This window comes from Chiloscyllium plagiosum, chromosome 9 (assembly GCF_004010195.1).
Source record: "Chiloscyllium plagiosum isolate BGI_BamShark_2017 chromosome 9, ASM401019v2, whole genome shotgun sequence".
Lineage (NCBI taxonomy): Eukaryota > Metazoa > Chordata > Chondrichthyes > Orectolobiformes > Hemiscylliidae > Chiloscyllium > Chiloscyllium plagiosum.
The window spans coordinates 29580479-29601135 of record NC_057718.1 but is presented as its reverse complement, the minus strand read 5'-3'; the positions used below and the strand labels follow the sequence as shown (position 1 = coordinate 29601135).

Sequence of the window (20657 nt, the reverse complement as noted above, 5' to 3'; positions counted from 1 at the left end):
CCCCTATAACACCCCTATTTTGCCAGTAAAAAAAAAATCAGATGGTACCTATCGGTTGGTACAAGACTTGAGAGCACTCAAATGGACATGTCCACTGGCAGAAGTAGAAACATGTTCACTTTTGAGTGGGAAGATCCAAGAATGGGGCGAAAACAACAGTATAGATGGACAGTGCTCCCACAGGGGTTCACGGAATCCCCGAACTTGTTTGGCCAGGTTTTATAAACTTTTCCAAAATTTGTTCTAAGTCCCCAAGGCACGACTTTACTGCAATATGTGGATGACCTTTTGGTCACGGGAGAAAATGAGAGGGAACAACGGAAGCAACTAACCAATTGCTAAACTTTCTGGGACGACAGGGATTGAGGGTCTCAAGGAACAAATTACAATATGTAGAGAGAGAAGTGAAATATTTAGGACACTTGGTCAGTGAAGGGAAAAGGAAAATAAGCCCTGAAAGGATTGAAGGAATTGTGGGAATGCCCCTTCCTCGGCCTAAGTGAGAATTAAGGAAATTCCTGGGGCTTACGGGGTTATGGGTTGACTCGTATGCCCAAAAGACAAGGAAATTATACTTGAAATTGTTAGAGGAAGAACCGCAGTTGTGAAAGTGGACAGATGAAGAAAAGGAGTTAGTAGAGAAGTTGAAAAGAATCTTGATTCATGCCCCTGTCCTTGCATTACCTTTCCTGGACAAACCCTTTCACTTTTTTGCCACCGTGGATAAGGGAGCGGCCCTAGGGATCCTAACCCAGCGATGGGAGGGAATGAAACAGCCGGTAGCATACTTGTCTAAATTGTTAGATCCAGTCTCCAGAGGGTGGCCAGAGTGTGTGCAGGCAGTAGCAGTGACTGCGCTACTAGTGGAAGAAAGTTGAAAACTCACATTTGGAGGGGCCTTGATAGTAAGCACCCCGCATCAAGTATGGACTATATTGAACCAGAAGGCAGGACGGTGGCTTACGGACTCTAGAATTGCTTCGTATTTTAGAATTCTAATAGAGAGGGATGACCTTACATTGATCACAGACACTTGTCTGAATCCAGCTACCTTTCGCTGGAGAGGGGAGGATGAAGTTCCCTCAGACCCAGAACATGACTGCCTCAACATTATAGAATATCAGACTAAAGTAAGAATGGACCTTAGAGATATCCCTCTACATGCAGGGGCCAGGCTGTTCATTGATGGGTCCTCCAGAGTGATTGAAGATAAAAGACATAATGGATATGCGGTAGTGGATGGAATAGAGGGGAGTGTTATTGAGGCTAGTAGACTACCCAATGATTGGTCGGCACAGACTTGCGAACGTTATGCACTAGGAAGGGCCCTTAAGACCTTGGAAGGAAAGAAGGAACTGTATACACAGATTTGGGGTGGCACACCAGCAGGGAAATGATCCCGATGCAAAGAGATTGGCGGATGAAGTCGCTAAGGAGGCAGCTCTGAACCCTCAACCCGCTACAATATATATTTTGGTACCAATGGTGCAGGAACCTGGGGGGAGACCAATATTTAGCGCTAAGGAAGAGAGAGAGTTAGAAGAACTGGGAGCTAAGCAGACAGTAGAGGGCGCTAGATGCTACCCGATGGCCGGGAGATGCTAAATAAGATGATGATGCGAGAAATTATGGCTGTCTTACGCCAGGGGAGTCACTGGGGAGCGCAAGCAATGTGTGATTTGGTCTTAAGGAAATATGGATGCAGAGGGATCTATACGATAGCCAAAGAGATATGTGAGGGATGTATAACATGCAAGAAAATTAACAAGAAGGTATTGAGGAAACAAGTCCCAGGAGGGAGAGAACCTGGGCTCCAACCATTTCAGAGCATTCAGGTAGATTATACCGAATTACCCCGAGTGGGAAGACTGAGGTATATGCTGGTAATGGTTGATCACCTCCTGACTGGATCACCCTTTAGCCACTGCCACTGCAAGTGGGGTGTCCAAGATAATACTTGAACACATAATTCCCAGATACAGGATAGTGGAATGCATAGATTCGGATCAGGGAACTCATTTTACTTCCAAGGTACTCCAGGGTGTAATGAAGGGGTTAAGAGTCTCCTGGGAGTTCCACAGCCCTTGGCACCCACCTTCACCGGGAAAGGTTGAGATAATGAACCAGACACTTAAGAAGCAGTTACCTAAATTAGTAGTAGAAACCAGACTCCCTTGAACCAAGTGTTTACCTATAGCCCTTTTGCGAGTACAGACAGCTCCAAGGAAAGATATGGGGCTGTCCCCTTATGAGATATTGTTTGGCCTGCCCTATCTGGGAACGAAAGGGGAACTGCCAACCCTGGAGACTAAAAATCTGTTCTTAAAAAAGTATATACTGGGCTTGTCCTCGTCTTTGTCTTTTCTTAGGAGACAAGGATTACTGGCACAGATTCCACCCCTTGAATTTGCCGTTCATCCCATCCGGCTGGGAGACTGGGTCCTAATTAAGTCATCGACAGAAACTAAATTGTACCCGATTGGGAGGGACTGTACCAGGCTCTTTTGACTACTGAAACGGCTATACGCACGGCGGAGAGAGGCTGGACTCACTACACCAGGATTAAAGGACCGGTGGAATCCCCTGCTAAGAAAGGAATCTGGACAGACAATATCGACGGGAGAACCACAAACTCAGACTCAAAAGACTTTGAGTAACTGATTTTTATGCAGATGCGGGATAGTTTTTTTTTGATATCTATATATTGTATTGCATGTTAAATTTCTCGGTCCTTCAATACTATTGTAGGATGCTGGGGACGCTTGGGGTTACCATATTAGCTTTCTTAGTATTGGGATTTTGTCGAACGATGCGGTCACCTCCATATTTGTTATTAACGGTCCCCGAGTCTGAACATCCGCAAGTAATAGAGGTCGATGCTTGGAGCCTAGTAAAATGCGCAGATGTGAAGTATCAGAGGGAGTATATTTCCTCCAAAATTCTTCTTAAGACCCTAGCGGACACAAGGTATGGTTCACAAAAACCGCCACCTGGCATCACTATCCATAGAGCCCCCTTTCGCCCACCCCTAGACTGTCCTGACAAAAAGTGCCACCTGATATATCTCACCATTAGGAATACCTCCTCTGAAGGCTCCTTTCCCCTTAAAAATGGGTCTCGACTCCTTAGTAACGATTTAAAGATAGTAATGGCTGCCACTGGGAAGTGTTTTTCAGGCTGCTGTTTCCGAATAGCCGTAGGAAATGGAAAACGAGCAAAACAACTTGATAGTAAGATACATCCTTTTGCCCCTCCCAATGACCCAAAGGTGGTAAAATTTATAGAGGTCAAGGACTTGAAGCAGACCATTGAAATAGAAACTGGATATGGGACGCAAATGCCTGGGTTGAATGGGTAAAGTACACTGTTAAAACTCTGAATAAAAGCAATTGCTATGCATGTGCTTCCGGGAGACTGGTTGCCCACATAGTGCCCTTTCCGCTTGGGTGGAACCGAAACAGGAAGGGCATGGAATGTATGATAGCCCTGTATCAGGATAAGACTGCATGGAATGATAGGAATTGTACATCCCTATCTCTAATGTTCCCTCCCTTGCAGAAGACAGATTTGAAAGCTCCCCCCCCTGTTTTTGACCACGGTCGGGAATCACACATTATGTATAAGCCGACATGGTACAAATCGGTCTACAGGCTTGGGGGAGCTGAGGTTATGTATTGAAAGTCAGAATGACACCGAAACAGACAAAGGAGGGAACTACTCAGCACTCCGGGCGGATCTCTGGCGGTACTATGGAGGCAGAATATTGCGACCTATCCTACCTCCTGACTGGAAAGGGATATGTGCAATTGGCAATCCCATTCACCTTGGCATTTGAGAAGGAGAAGGTGGTAGTAACAAAGAATGAGAGGAGTAAAAGGACGCTGTTAGATGCTTCCTTTGATGATAGGATTTATCTCGACTCTATAGGAGTTCCTAGAGGGGTCCCCAATGAGTTCAAGGCCTGCAACCAAATTGCAGCAGGTTTTGAATCGGCCCTATTTTGGTGGGTAACGGCCAACAAGAATGTGGATTGGATAAACGATATTTTTTACAACCAGCAAAGATTCATCAATTATACTAGAGATGCAGTCAAGGGTATTTCCAAGCAACTTGATGCAACCAACAGAATGGCCTGGGAAAACAGACTGGCCTTAGATATGATCCTAGCCAAAAAAGGGGTGTATGTGTGATGTTAGGAGGTAGCTGTTGTACCTTTATTCCAAATAATACAGCACCTGATGGATCAATCTCTCGTGCTTTGCGAGGATTGACCACCTTGGCGGAAGAATTGGTTGAGAATTCAGGAGTGGACACATCACTCACGAGATGGCTGGAATCATGGTTTGGGAAATGGAAGGGAGTGGTAGTCTCCATCCTCACTTCCCTGATAGTGGTAGCAGGGGTACTGACAGCAATGGCTGTTGTATCATACCTTGTGTATGGGGGTTAACCCAGCGGCTAATTGAGACGGCCTTGGCAAAACAAATGCCTCTAAAAGGTAATCAGGCTGAGGAACTCAACCTCTTGAACAATGAGGGGATGGGTGACCTTAAGGAATTAGCCACTATAAATGAAGTCTCAGGGATGATGCTAGCGAACTGGAAGACAACGTATGAGACAAATGCAGAAGACAACACTTAGTAGCCAAGAAGAAAGGGGGGGGGAATAGTAAGGTACAGGGTTAAAATTGTGCAGAATAAGGGAACAGGTGTTGCTTTTGCAAAAGCTTACATTATAAAATTAGGCTGCGCATGCAAATACTAAACAGTGAGAAGTGAAAACGGGTAGAAATATCTATGACTAATAAGGCAGAGCAATCATGGAGCGGGATGTACCAGGCATAGGAAAACAGAAGAAGCGAAAACAGGTAGAATTATCTATGACTAATAGGGCAGAGCGACCGTGTAGCAGGATGTACCAGTAACAGGAGAATAGTGTGTCAGTCGCAGGAAGGATGTGGCCAACGGATGGAATTTAGTTTGGCAGGATGATCGCATGAAGACAGCAAACTATGCCAGGATAGTCACATATAGGGAATAAGATAAATAAGAGTAAGGGGCGACAGTGATGGGAGAAGTAAACAGAGGCGGAGAGAAGCTAGACAAAGGAGGAGTGAAGCTAGAGCTTGTGATAGGCTACGTGCTACAGCAAAAGTAACCAATGGGGTGAAAGGGAAGGACCGAGAGACACAGTGAACTGCATAAATCAGAATATAACCCTCAGATCGAGGTGCTTATTCGTTAGGCACTCGTTCTTTCAAGTACGTATCAATAAAATTTGCTGCTTCAGAATTTGACTCGGACTGAAATTTATTAATATGTGAGTTTTGTTTCTCACAAAGAATAAATAATTTTTGATGCTGAATTGGGCATCATATTGTAATGAAAGAGATAACAGATTCATATTTCTGGAATATTAAACTAACAGAAGTGTCATATAGGTGATGTGGTCATTGTCAACTCTTTCTCTAAAGGATGTGAGAAAACGGGCTTTTGACCAACTACTCAGATAACTAAAGTCCTCAATCAATCAAGTCTCACATTACAATGCCTACCACTGTCAATTAAGATCAATGGCTGGATCCTGGAAAGTGTGAAGTGTTCTCCATTCCTTGGAAGCTTTCCTTGCAAGGAAGAAATATTGAAATTCATCATCATTCCCAATGTGCCAGCTCAACCTTCAGCTAATGAAAAATAGTTTTGAGGGTCTCAAACCCGACAGTAAGGCCATGGTTTACCAGGCAGCACTAATCCCTGCACTTTACATCCTTTGGGACTTTGAAAGCCTTCAGCTGGCACCACAGAGTACTGTGGAAGTGTCAACATGGATGCCATCACAATGTCCTCTAAATATCGTGGCATGAAAAGCAATCCAAAAGCAGTGTCTTCACCAAAGCCAGTTGGCATGCAATTTAGGCACTAAAAGCTTCAAATTAGCTTAGCTGCCTGGGACACGTTGGTTGTTTTTCTGACACCAGACTCTTGAAGCAACTATTCTCCTTGGAACACAGTTGTCACAGCAAATTCTAGGAGAACAGTACCAACATTATAGGGACGTCCTGAAAGCATACCTAAAGAGGTTAAATATTCTTGCTTCCAAGCAGACCTGTGACTGTCCAAAATAGAGAAGATTCATTCATGAACATACCAAAATCAACAAGAAGCTTTAAAATGGGAACACTCAGAGTTGAAGTTGAGGCTTTGGAGAGATTGATCATAATTCCCAACAAGTTATTTTCCTAATCCTTCAAGCAATATCTGCCTCAAACGTGGCCAGAGTCACAGATCATTATTGGACTTATTAGTTATCTCAGAAGTTGCTGAATTGGACCGGAAGCAAGCAACTCTCTACTTCAAGGGAATGCCTAATAAAAAGAAATTCTTCTGATGGCAAGACAATAATTCAGAAGTAATTTATGTGGTTTCAAAATTCTGACACAGCCCCTTGATATTACAGATTGATTCCAAGTTTATTGTCTTGCTCACCAGGTTGATTGTGGAGAAAGATGAACTGAAACCTGTATCTGTTTTGTCTACTGAGGCTGGCAATTATCTGAAGAGAATTGAATCTTACGTTCTCCCTAGGCTCACTAAAAAAAATTAGAGGTGTCCAAAATAATTACTGGTTGTGGAAACAGGCAGTGTGTATTTAGGTGGGGTGGAAAGTACAAGTATCATCAAAGGTCTGTCGGACAGGTTGGTTGTCCATCATTTTTCTTATTTTTTTGGATAAAAAAATAGTAGAAAATACAGCAATTCTGCAATAGGTGTAGACTGCGCAGGCAGGTTAAAACACACCAATCAGCAGCTGTACGAGAAAGAAAGCTTAATGTTCTGAGTAATATCCTTCATCAGGGTCCAAATCCAAAGTAGCCAGAGCTAGGCCCTAAATGAATTGGTATATTCTCTAACCCATCATGACAAATCTTTCCTTGTTCTGTAAGTACTATTTCTTAACTTACCGGTTATGTTGGAATTACAGGGAGAAATGAGGATTGCAGATGCTGGAGATCAGAGTCAAAACGTAGGGTGCTGAAAAAGCACAGCAGGTCAGGCAGCATCTGAGGAGCAGAAGAGTCGACATTTTGGGCATAAGCACTTCATCAGGAATGTGAGTGTGTGTGGGGGGGGGAATGGAGAAGCGAAGGGGGCTGAGATATAAATGGGGGGCGGTGGGGCTGGGAGCGAAAGTAGCTAGGATGACCTATGGGGTGCAGTGTGAGAGAGAGACACACAAGGATCTCAATGAGTCTCTCTCTGACTGCACTTCCCAGGTCATCCAAGCTACTTTCTCCCCCCACCCCCTCCCCAGTTCCACCCCTATCCTATTTATCTCTCAATCCCCTTGGGCTCTCCTCCCCAACATTTCTGATGAAGGGCTTATGCCTGAAATGTTGACTCTCCTGCTTCCCAGATGCTGTCTGACCGGCTGTGCTTTTCCAGTGCTACACATTTGGACTCTGATGTTGGAATTACACACAGTCAAACAATTGGAGGCAGGAAGTATACACTGGCAGAAAACAGAAACAGGAGATATGTTCTGAATTTTGAGCTTCTGATAAACTGCATTTCGATTTTGGCTGATGCCTCAGTCACACTGCAAATGGTTTAAGTCTGGAAGTACCTTTGAGCAATTCAGTTTGGAATCAGGAGTTGTACTGTCTGCTTATAGTTTTGCAATAGGAAAGCAGAGTTCATGCAGTACATGCTGAAACACAAATCCTCGTTGTCCAGTGTGCATGGGAACGGGGTGGTGCCAGATCCATGAGTCTGCTGGTAGCATGAGAAGTACACTTTTAGAAACCCAATATAGTATTCTCCAGTATTCTTTGGATAAAAAAAATCTTAAATCTAAATGTTAAAAGGCAATTTACTTGCTGGGTTCTAGATTTCATTCGTGCCATCAACAGAATCAGCAATTGCAACTTGAGCAGCAGCTGATGTCAAGGGTTGAGGAAATGGGGATTTTGGCCAAGTCGCCCTCTTGCATAAATTTCTTCCATCTGCCTTCTTGCATGCTTTCCTTCTCACATGCAAAAATTGGAAATGTAGGAAATGAAATTACATGACAATTTGTGCAGTAAAGCAATTTCACTGTTCAACGAGTTTCAGAACATTTTCACATCCTTCAGCAGCAGTCCACCAGAAAACCTTTGCCCTTCTGAACTTTCAGTCTGTCATGATTCAAAACAGTCCAGTTTCTTCTGCATTTAGTGTCACTGTAACGGCAGCATTCTTGTCAACATTCATCAAGTTCATCTCTGGAAATGTTTTTTCATTGGATTTACAGCACTAGCACAATCAACCAATTCCATCAATTCTTTGCACATAGTTTTCATTTTCTTGCTTTTTTATGCACAAAATTCTCTGGAAACTTCTTTCTTGTTGGACAATCCCTCTTCAGAGGTTATAGGTTTTGCAAGATCTTGGCAGAGTTTCACTTTCCACCTGCTTCTATGTAGAGGCCTCATTTAAAATGCAGCTTTTGACAAGAGAACTTGGACTGAAATTCATGAAACGGTACTTCATGGTTTTTTGGCTTCCCCATAACATCACATCAGTAAAACAGTTTCAAATTTCAGATCATTCCCTGATTCCCTATTTACCTCCCTCATTCCCGGAATTGAGGAATTCAAAGAGGAATTGAGGCCTACAGCAGATCACCTTATTGAATGGAGGACGAGGTTTGAAGGGTCAATTGCCTACTCCTACTTCTTATTTTATTGTAAGGGACACCCAAACCAAAGGCCATTGTTTAAAACTCAGGACACCCTTCCAGGACAGAGTTGAGAGGGTTTTCTTTCTCTCGGAGGATTGTGCAATTTTGGAACTCACTGCTTTAGAAGCAGTGAAGGTATTCCATTGAGTACTTTAAGGCAGAGTGAGTTTTCATGAGTAGATGGAAATGAAGAATTCAAAGTCCAAACAAATCAGTCTTGATCTTAATAAATGGTGAAGCAGACTGATGGGGTCTAATTGCCTAGTTCTGCTTCTAATGCATATGCTCTGATGTCCAATACATGCTCAAGTGTAAACTGAAACAGGAGAGGTGAGTTTCTTGACACTTGATTCAGTTGACTGGTTTTAAAGTCTTTAGATAGATGGTAATTTCAATTCAGATCATTTAGTTAATTTGACATAGGTTTCCAGAATATGACTCCATCTATGGTCAGGTAATTGTTGCAGTGATTTAGGGCCACGTTTCTTCCTTTTTAAAAACTTTTTTTTAGTCCATGAAGGTCTTAGGTATTAAAGTCAGCTGACTGAAGTTGAAAAGTTGCTCGTCCATATTTTGCCAATATTATACCTGAATAAAATGATTTGGCAGGGATCAGGCAGAGTTAATTAGATTGCTGCAGAGTGAGCTGGCATGGACTCGATGGGTTGAGTGCTGGGAATGAATCCGTAAGAAAGATAGGTTTGCATTTAGTCTAATAGAATATCATGTCAGATTGAAGGAGAAATAGTTCTTAACAATGCACTAATGGGTCAAAACTAATTTCTTTTCAGGTAGCCTTGTTTTGCTGAAAATGGAAAGAGATGAACCACAGGCAATCAGCAGCAGAAATGAAAGAAATCCACAGTAAGATTGAAGAAACCTTCCAGACAGCCCTTCTAACTTCTTTCACATTTGAGTATTAGTCCAGCAGCAAACCTGGCCGTAATACACTGATCACTCAGGATTATTTATGAATTGTAGACAGGGTGGATGTAAGATGTCTGACATTCTGCGAAATAAATATACTGTAAAGTGGAGATGTTGGTGTTGGACAGGGGTAGGCAAAGTCAGAAGTCACACATTACCAGGTTATAGTTCAACAGATCTATTTAAAAATCACAGGCTTTTGGAGTGTTGCTCCTTGATCAGGTGAAGTGGAGGGAGGCACACAGACAGGGAGACCAGAATTGTATGCAATACTCAAAGAGCAAAATAATTCCAGGTAAATAAGAGCGTCAAAAGATAAGTACAAATAGGGTTAGTCAAATATCAACAACAGAATAACAAGTCAAGAGTGTGATGCTGAAAAAGCACAGGTTAGGCAGCGTCTGAGGAGCAGGGGAATCGATGTTTTGGGCATAAGCCCTTCATCAACCACAACTGTTAGTGAAAAGTGGATTAAAGAAGGGCAGGAATGGCATTTGAACATTCCTGGTACAGGGTTTTCATATGAAATAGAAATAGGTCCAAAAAAAAAGAGATTACAATGTTGATTAAAGAAGCTGTTATGACTCTGAAGAGGTATGATATTCTAGGTGAATCAACAAATGAGTCCATATGAATTGAAAAGAAGAAAATTAAAGAAGCAACCATATTGTTATGAGTACACTGTAGTCCCCATACAGTCAGAAGATGGAGATCAAACATATTGGCAAATTTCTGAAAAGCGCAGAAGCAATAAATAATTATAGGGGATTTCAACAACCCGATTATTAACTGGGGTTGCATTAGTGTAAAAAAGCTACAGAGGGAACAAGTTCTTAAAATAACTTAAGAACTTTTTTAACGAGTCAGTCAATCATAAATCAAAGAGATTCAATTCTAGATTTAGCTATTGGGATTGAAACTGGAATAGCATTTTAGTGGCGATCATAATCAAACTCGATTTAAGACAGTCATTAAAAAGGACACATAAAAGGCCAAGAGACAAAATTCTCAATTGGGAAAGTCCAGTTTTACCAAGCTGAGATAAGATTAGCAAAAACCGACTATAAGATACATGAAGGCAAATCAGGGTCAAAGGAATGGGGGACATTTAAGGAGGAGACAGTGACAGTTCAGCACAAACATTTTCCGACAAAGAGAATTTATGGGTGTTGCAAAAACTGAATTCCCTGGATGTCAAGGAGCATACAGTACCTCATAAGGCAAATAAAAGGAGCTTCTATCAGATACAGAGAGCTTAATGCTGCAGAAATCCAAGAGGAGTATCAAAACTTCAGGTGGTGAAATAATAAAGTAAATTAAGAAAGCAAAGAGATTGTATCAAAAATAAAAATCAGCATATAGTGTCAAGTAAAACCTAAATAGATCTTATAAATATGTAGGAGCAAGAGCACAACAAAGGAAATAACTTGCCAATTAGAGATAATACTCGTTCTGGATGTAGGTTTGCTCGCTGAGCTGAAAATGAACTTTCCAGCTCAGCGAGCAAACCTACATCCAGAACCTCAACCTGAGCTCCAAATCTTCTCAAAAACTCACTAAGATAATACTGATTCTTACCTGTGGAGGTAGACAGCATGGGTATGCTCCTGAATAATATTTGGCACCTTTTTTTTGCAAAAGGAGAGAAGCAATTCCAATAGTGTAGCTAACAAGGAAGAGCATCAAACATTGCTTGGGATAGTATTGTGGAAAAAACAAAACCTAAGTGATTTGAAATCTTTAAATATTGGGCAATCACTAGGTGACGATGTTATGTACCTCAGGTGGTTAAGAGAAGTAAGGGAATATAAAATAGACTTGATGACCATGATTTTCTAATCCTCTCTTGTCAGCTGCTGCTGGATGTCAGATTGCTGAGGAACCAATGACACTGGACTATAGTTTAATGAGGGATAGAGTAAATAATGACATTGCAGTCAAGCTGACCTTGGTGATGAGCAAATTCCTTTAAAAAGTTCTGAAGTGCTGTGTTAATTGTCACTTTAGAAGTTCTGATGAATAAATACAGTCAGCATGAATGTTAAGGAAAGATCCCATCTGACAAATCTTTTTTTTTTGAGGAATGTCATAGAGTCATAGAGATGTACAGCATGGAAACAGACCCTTCAGTCCAACCTGTCCACGCCAACCAGATATCCCAACCCAATCTAGTCCCACCTGCCAGCACCTGGCCCATATCCCTCCAAACCCTTCTTATTCATATGCCCATCCAAATGCCTCTTAAATGTTGCAATTGTACCAGCCTCCACCACATCCTCTGGCAGCTCATTTCATACACGTACCACCCTCCGTGTGAAAATGTTGCCTCTTAGGTCTCTTTTATATCTTTCCCCTCTCACCCTAAACCTATGCCCTCTAGTTCTGGACTCGCTGAACCCAGGGAAAAGACTTTGTCTATTTACCCTATCCATGCCCCATATAATTTTGTAAACCTCTATAAGGTCACCCCTCAGATTTCGAAAGCTCCAGGGAAAACAGCCCCAGCCTGTTCAGCCTCTCCCTATAGCTCAAATCCTCCAACCCTGGCAACATCATTGTAAATCTTTTCTGAACCCTTTCAAGTTTCACAACATCTTTCCAATAGGAAAGAGACCAGAATTGCACGCAATATTCCAACAGTGGCCTAACCAATGTCCTGTACAGCCGCAACATAACCTCCCAACTCCTGTACTCAATACTCTGACCAATAAAGGAAAGCATACCAAACGTCTTCTTCACTATCCTATCTACCTATAACTCCACTTTCAAGGAGCTGTGAACCTGCACTCCGAGGCCTCTTTGTTCAGCAATGCTCCCTAGGACCTTACCATTAAGTGTATAAGTCCTGCTAAAATGTACTTTCCCAAAATGCAGCACCTCGCATTTATGTGAATTAAACGCCATCTGCCACTTCTCAGCCCATTGGCCCATCTGGTCAAGATCCTGTTGTAATCTGAGGTAACCCTCTTCACTGTCCACTACACCTCCAATTTTGGTGTCATCTGCAAACTTACTAACTGTACTTCTTATGCTCGCATCCAAATCATTTATGTAAATGTCAAAAAGTAGAGGACCCAGCACCGATCCTTGTGGCACTCCACTGGTCACAGGCCTCCAGTCTGAAAAACAACCCTCCACCACCACCCTCTGTCTTCTACCTTTGAGCCAATTCTGTATCCAAATGGCTAGTTCTCCCTGTATTCCATGAGATCTAACCTTTCCAATCCAGTCTCCCATGGGGAACCTTGTCGAACGCCTTACTGAAGTCCATATAGATCACATCTATTGCTCTGCTCTCATCAATCCTCTTTGTTACTTCCTCAATATTTCAATCAAGTTTGTGGACATGATTTCCCACTCACAAAGCCATGTTGACTATCCCTAATCAGTCCTTTCCTTTCCAAATACATGTACATCCTGTCTCTCAGGATTCCCTCCAAAAACGTGCCCACCACCGACGTCAGGCTCACTGGTCTATAGTTCCCTGGCTTGTCCTTACCACCTTTCTTAAACAGTGGCACCATGTTAGCCAACCTCCAGTCTTCCGGCACCTCACCTATGACTATCGATGATACAAATGTCTCAGCAAGAGACCCAGCAATCACTTATATAGCTTCCCACAGAGTTCTAGGATACATCTGATCAAGTCCTGGGAATTTGTCCACCTTTACCCATTCCAGGACATCCAGCACTTCCTCCCTTAATTCTATTTGCCAAAGCTATCTCATGTCCCCGTTTTGCCCTCCTGATTTCCCTCTTAAGTATACTCCTACTGCCTTTATACTCTTCTAAGGATTCACTCGATCTATCCTGTCTATACCTGACATATGCTTCCTTCTTTTTCTTAACCAAACCCTCAATTTCTTTAGTCATTCAGCATTCCCTATACCTACCAGCTTTTCCTTTCACTCTGACAGGAATATACTTTCTCTGGACTCTTGTTATCTCATTCCCGAAGGCTTCCCATTTTCCAGCTGTCCCTTTACCTGTGAACATCTGCCTCCAATCAGCTTTCGAAAGTTCTTGCCTAATACCGTCAAAATTGGCCTTTCTCCAATTTAGAACTTCAACTTTAAGATCTGGTCTATCCTTTTCCATCATTATTTTACATTTATATGTGAAAAACTGATGGATTTATATGTATAATTTTTAATTTTAGATGCTGAAAGTTGGATTTATGGAATTGGGTTAGTGACTGGTGGGTTTTTATTCTTTTAAAAGATCCGAATTCCATCACATAAATAAAGCATCTGCACAAAGAGGCCAGTTCCTATGGTTACAGTTAGTTGGTGTACACTGTGCTCCTGCAAAGAAAGAAGGACCGCATCCGGACAACTCGGGGAAAGCTTTCAGTCCGCCATCCTGTTGGACTCTACCAGCTGTGGTATGGGGGGGGGCAATCTTATAAAACGCAATGATAGTAATTTTAAAGCTACAGTAACATGATAGCAAATGTTCTAATTATAATATACAATATATTATTATGTTAAAATTAAAATCTTAAAAGTTGAAATGTTGCTGTTCGAAATTACAAGGTAGTGACACGATATGTCCTCCCCCATTGCAGTTTAATCTGTGTCTGTGACCTTTGTACAGTCACGTGCTCTTCCACCTTCTCCCCCTTCCCCTCTTGGTAACATGGCGGCGCTCCTAAGGTCGGTTCGTCTTGTCAAGCGATTGCCGGTGACCCGCAGCCTGCCCTCCGGCTTCGGCCACGCGAGGTACACGCAGCTCGGGAACGGCGTCGCTCCTCCTGGTCCCTGTGGTGGTTGGTCCAGGTGAGTGCTAAATTCGGAGAGGATCTTTTGAATTCACTCTGAGCCATCGCGCCGCCGCTTTCTTTTATTTCTTCAAAATCAAAATTTTCTGGTGAAAAGGAGAGTGGAAGAATGCTCTTTTTCAAAATAAACGTCTGTGACAGTGAGGAATCTGGTCGCTTCTACACGTGACAGCCTTCCTGACCTTGAGGTCCATGTGCTGAGGGGGTGTGGGCTGGGGCAGGGATTGTAAACATTCAAAATTAACGTATTTCATCTTCCATTGTGCTCCGATCTATCAGGTAGGTTTTATGATCATTCATTTTAGTCCTTGTGCGTACCCCAGCACTTTGGAAATCTGTAATCTTCCAACTTTCCTGTCGCCTTTCCTTATCTTCCTGGATTAGGCCACCACACATGGTATTGCCCAATGAGCTCTTTTAGGTTTTTGTTACTGTCCAACACACACTCTAGTTGCGCCATTCTGTTCCTTATTGTCCCACCCATTATGTCTCTTGGCCTCTTTCCCACCCTGGATGCTACTTACAATTAGGGGAAAGTGAGGACTGCAGATGCTGGAGATCAGAGCCAAGATTAGAGTGGTGCTGGAAAAGCACAGCAGGTCAGGCAGCATCTGAGGAAGGGAAAATCTATGTTTCGGGCAAAAGCCCTTAATCTTGCTACTTACAATTGCCCTCTTCCTCCTCCTCTGCTCCTTTGTTCTCTCGGTTGGTTCTTTTTACCCTATCTCCAACTGTACTTTCTCACTCCAACTTGGGCTAATGGTTTGCATAGATTTGAAGAAATCTCCATTTTTAATGAACATTGCTGGGTTAATCATATTCCAAGAATTGTATCCAAGTGTAAGCAAATCCTAAAGTTAGCAATTCAAGGTTTAAGTGGATTTGAGGAGAAAGTGAGGGCTGCAGATGCTGGAGAGCAGAGCTGAAAATGTGTTGCTGGAAAAGCGCAGCAGGTCAGGCAGCATCCAAGGAACAGGAGAATCGACGTTTCGGGCATAAGCCCTTCTTCAGTGGATTTGACCAATTTTGATTCATGTACGTATCTGGAAATCTTGGATGCCAATTTCAGTCTGGATGCAGTCCTAATGGGCCATGTTGTGGAAGAACTGAAAGCCTTTTGCAAAAAGTTACATTGCAGATGATGTTTATGGTCTGTTGTACATATGTTGGAGCAATTTCTGTTTCATCTTCAATACACTATTTAATGGAAGGATTGAGCTAATAGATGGATTTGTAACAAAAAGTGAGTTGGAAGGACAGCTGACTTTAGAGAGGACATGTTGTTTTATTAAAGCCTGTTATCTGGATGAGCACCTAGATTAAGTAGCTAAGTAAAACTTGATTGTGGCCTTAATATGAGGTAATCTGACACAGTTCAAGCTGCATTGTGATATGACATTCAAATCTTTGGATCAGATGTTTAAGTTGAAAATTCAGTTCAAAACTTTGTGCAGGTCTGGAAAGAAATATACCATTAATGATCAACCACAGCTGTTTGTGGACCTGAGATTCCTTCTATTATTGTTCGATAGTCCTGCAATTAGGTGGGTAATCCTAGCTCATCATATGACCATGTTTTATCCATCATTAATCTTTACTCTATCCAGATCAGCAACATTTGATCTTTGCTCCATTCACTGTACTGTTCAGTCTCCAGCCATCAGTACAGTGAAGTGCTGTTAGAAGCACTTGACAGTAGTGTCAAATCAATTGTGTCTTCCATGTAATAAAAGCCTTTTGATCCAAGTTGAATGCAAAAGATTAGGGAAAGTGTGACTTTACTTCAGGCAGCCCTTTGATATATAAAGGCACTCAATGCATGATTTTAACAAATTGAGCTTTGCTGTATTTCTTACCCTTAGATTTCCATCCCTCTCACTTAATCTTCTCACTCGAAAGTCATGAGCCAATCTTTCATCGTTCTTTTCCTCGTGATGTGCGGTAGGAATGTAATTCTGCGTTGCTGAATAATGATAAGTTTTAAATTTGACAGTCTACAGGAATGCCTCTGTTATTGACAGTGACATACAAATATTAAGTTATGTATTGTAAAGATGAAGTAAATGCCTTCCAAAAGTGGATTCATTTTAAATTGGATTCCTGATGAGTAAGAAAGACTTTTGGATAAACTCAATTGTTTCAACTGCCAGTTTAAGATTACACTGAAAAGGCTTATGACAGGAAATATATGAATAATTCAATACTGAAATACTACTTGCACAGGAGACATGTTTAAGATACATATATCAAGGGATAAAATTATTGTAGTTATGGCTAGACAAAAATTTGATTGTGTTTGGTGTTGAGATAAAAGCAAAATACTGTGGATGTTAGAAATTTAAAATTCAGAAAATGCTGGAGAAACATGGGTCTGTTAGCATCTGTGGAGAGTGACCGTAGAACATTACAGTGCAGTACAGGCCCTTCGGCCCTCTGTTGCGCTGACCTTTGGATCCAATCTGAAGCCTATCTATCCTACACTATTCCATTTTCATCCATATGTTTATCCAGTGACCATTTAAATGCCCTTTAAAGTAGGCTAGCCTGTAACTGTTGCTGGCAGGGCATTCCATGCCCCTTACTATTCTGAGTAAAGAAACTACCTCTGACATCTGTCCTTTATCTATCACTCCTCAATTTAAAACTATGTCCCCTTGTGCTAGCCATTGCCATCCGAGGGAAAAGGCTCTCACTGTCCACCTTATCTAACCCTCTGATGATTTTATATGTCTCAATTAAGTCACCTCTCAACCTCCTTCTCTAACGAACATAGCCTCAAGTCCCTCAGCCTTACCTCATAAGACTTTGCCTCCATACCGGGCAACATCCTAGTAAATCTCCTCTGCACCCTTTCCAAAGCTTCCACATCCTTCCTATAATATGGTGACCAGAACTGTGTGCAATACTCCAAGTGCGGCCTTTTTAATAACCCCATCAACCTGGGTGGCAACATTCAGTGATTTATATATGTGCACACCGAGCTTTCTCTGCTCATTTACACTACCAAGGATCTCACTAGTAGCCCAGTATTCCTTATTACTGTTGCTCCTTCCAAAGTGAATCACTTTACACTTGTCCACATTTAACTCACTTGCTACCTCTCAGCCCAGCTCTGCAGCTTATCTATGTCCCTCTGTAACCTGCAACATCCTTCAGTACTATCCACAACTCAACTGATCTTAATGTCATCCGCAAATTTACACATCCATCTTTCTATGCCCTCATTTAGGTCATTTATAAAAGTGACAAACAGCAGTGGCCCCAAAACAGATCCTTGTGATACATCACTTGTACCTGAATTCCAGGATGAACATTTCCCATCAAACATGGCCCTCTGTCGTCTTTCAGCTAGCCAATCTTTGATTTAAACCATTAAATCACCCTCAATCCCATGCCTCTCTACTTTGTGCAATAGCCTACTGTGGAGAGCCTTATCAAATGCCTTACTGAAATCCATATACACCACATCAACCTCTTTGCCCTCATCCACCTGTTTCGTCACCATCTCCAAGAACTCAATAAGGTTTGTGAGGCACGAAATACCCTTCACAAAACCGTGTTGACTATCCCTAATCAACTTATTCCTCTCCAGGTGATTATAAATCCTATCTCTTATAAACTTTTCCAACATTTTGCCCACAACCGAAGTAAGGCTCACTGGTCTATAATTATCAGGGTTGTCTCTACTCCCCTTCTTGAACAAGGGACAACATTTGCTATCCTCCAGTCTTCTGGCACTATTCCTGTAGACAATATTGACAAAGATCAAAGCCAAAGACTCTGTGATTTCTCCCGTCTTCCCAGAGAATTCTAGGGTCAATCCCATCTGGCCCAGAGTGCTTATCTATTTTCTCACTTTCCAGAATTGCTAACACCTCCTACTTGTGAACCTCAATTCCATCTGGTCGAGTAGCCTGTATCTCAGTATTGTCCTTGACAACATTGTCTTTTTCCACTGTGGATACCAATGAAAAATATTCACTTAGCGCTTCTCCTATCTCCTCGGACTCCACGCACAGCTTCCCACTACTATCCTTGATTGACCCTAACCTTTCTCTAGTCATTCTTTTATTCCTGATGTACCAATAGAAAGCTTGAGGGTTTTCCTTGACCCTATCTGCCAACAACTTCTCATGTCCCTTCCTGGCTCTTCGCCAGACCACAACAACACGACGGTTGGAGGAAGAGCGCCTCATCTTCCGCTTAGGAACCCTCCAACCACAAGGGATGAACTCGGATTTCACCAGTTTCCTCATTTCCCCTCCCCCACATTGTTTCAGTCAAATCCATCGTCTCCTGTTCCCTGGATGCTGCCTGACCTGCTGCGCTTTTCCAGCAACACATTTTCAACCCCTTCCTGGCTCTTCTCAGCTCTCTCTTTCGGTCTTTCCTGGCTAACTGGGAACTCTCAAGAGTCCTAGCTGGGCCTTCACGTCTCATCCTGACTTAAGCCTGTTGACAAGAGATTTAACTTCTTTAATAAACCACGCTCCCTCACTTGACCACTTCCTCTGACAGGTATGTATTTATCAAGGAGAGTTGAAAGATTTAAATGGAAAGCCTATTGGAGACAAGTGGAACATTGAGATGGGCATACCTAGAAGAAAAATGGCAGTGAATTAAGCACTCATAAAAGCAAAGTACTGTAAATGCTGGAAATCAGAGGTAAAAAGCAACTTGTGTAGAAACTCACCATGTTTGACCATTTATGTGGAGAGAGAGAGAAAGAACTTTGCTTTTCTCTCTCTACAGGTGCTGCCAGACCTGTTCGGTGTTGAAAAATAGATTTTTTTCCTGTTGAGTGAGCTGGTACAAGTACAACATTTAAAAGGCATCTGGATGGATACATGAATAGGAATGGTTTTGAGGGATGTGGGCTAAATGTTGGCAAATGGGACTAGATTAATTTAGGGTATCTGGTCGGCATGGATGTGTTGGACTGAAGGGTCTGTTTCCATGATGTACTATGACTGTCAGCTGCAGATCGTCCGGTTCGGAAACCACACTGGGGGTTAATAGTCGGAAGGCTGCCACAGAGATACTTCTGATAAAAGTGATTGTGGCAGACATCAAGCAAAAACTGAATGGTTTGCACAACATAACATTGGAAAAACGTTTTGCTGTCTACTTGGAAAAGTTAATCCAAAATCTTTCATGAAAACTGAAGGTTTCTTAGAATGTTTTTGTTATGCCCATGGCACAATAGTTTCTGTAATGTGTTTGAATGTAGTAGAGCATAAAAATTGTATCTTGTCCCAAATCAGTCGAGTTCACCTGCCGTGTGCGTCAAATTCTCATAGAAAAGTGGAAAAAGCAACTAATGTAAATAAACTAAGAAAAGGAGCTCTATTTTCAGATTGAAGTCAATTGGAACAGTAAAACAGCATGTATAGTCCTGAAATTTCCATTCTGATTGTATTGTTTTTAATGCATCTTCATTATGTAGTTGAGCTACCACGTGTGTTGGACTTTGGTGCCATGAGTAAAAAAATGTTCTCTTATAAGTCTTATAAGACACAAAGTCTGCATCAACTTTAATGAAAAGATATGGAAGGGCATCTTCCACTCCTTTGGAACATATTAAACACTGTGACTAGGCTCACATTGACATCGTCTTTTGGCTTTTATTGAAATACAGTACTGTAAGTACCAGTGGCTTTCATGTGTTGGTGATTCAAATGATGTTTGTTTGTGTATGAGCTTGCACACCTTCAGCTGGCTTTGGAAACCCCAGAGTTGTGTCTGAATCTGGACTTGGTTAATATTGATGTACGTCCTTTCCAACTATCAATGGATGGTCAACAGAAACCCCAAAATAGCAGAACCATGCTGAGGTCAGCTCAGGTGTCCATTGTTTTTTTTTATAGATATTTTTATTAGAAATTTAACATTTTTACAAGTTTACAAAAATAAACAAAACTCTCAGATATAAACATTGATATACAATTAGCTCAAATATACAATAACCAAAATTTGACAAAAAAAACAAAACAACAAAAAAAACGAAAAGAAAAAAAAACACAAACAAACAAAACTCAACTATCTACTAATCTAACCTACAACTAACCAGGGTGTATATTTAAGTCTCTTACATGCTCAGGATGTGTTAACATCAGATATGATAAAACCCGTATTCGTGCGGGATTCCTCCCCCGAGGGGCCGCGGACCAGCCAGGTTTGTAGTCTCAATTAAATAAAAGCCCTTGTTAGGATAGCCAAAATATCTGTATTT

The 20657-nt window shown here is 41.8% G+C and overlaps 1 protein-coding gene across 1 annotated transcript in view; it reads left to right on the top strand.

Moving 5' to 3' along the window:
* Positions 1 to 14258: 14258 nt before the first annotated feature.
* The window catches only part of lrpprc (leucine-rich pentatricopeptide repeat containing), a 143150-nt gene continuing 136751 nt past the window's right edge, over positions 14259 to 20657 (top strand). The window contains exon 1 of the mRNA XM_043695628.1: positions 14259 to 14423. Within this exon, the coding sequence (XP_043551563.1) occupies positions 14284 to 14423 (140 nt within the window). The 5' untranslated portion in view covers positions 14259 to 14283. The remainder of the gene's footprint in view (positions 14424 to 20657) is intronic.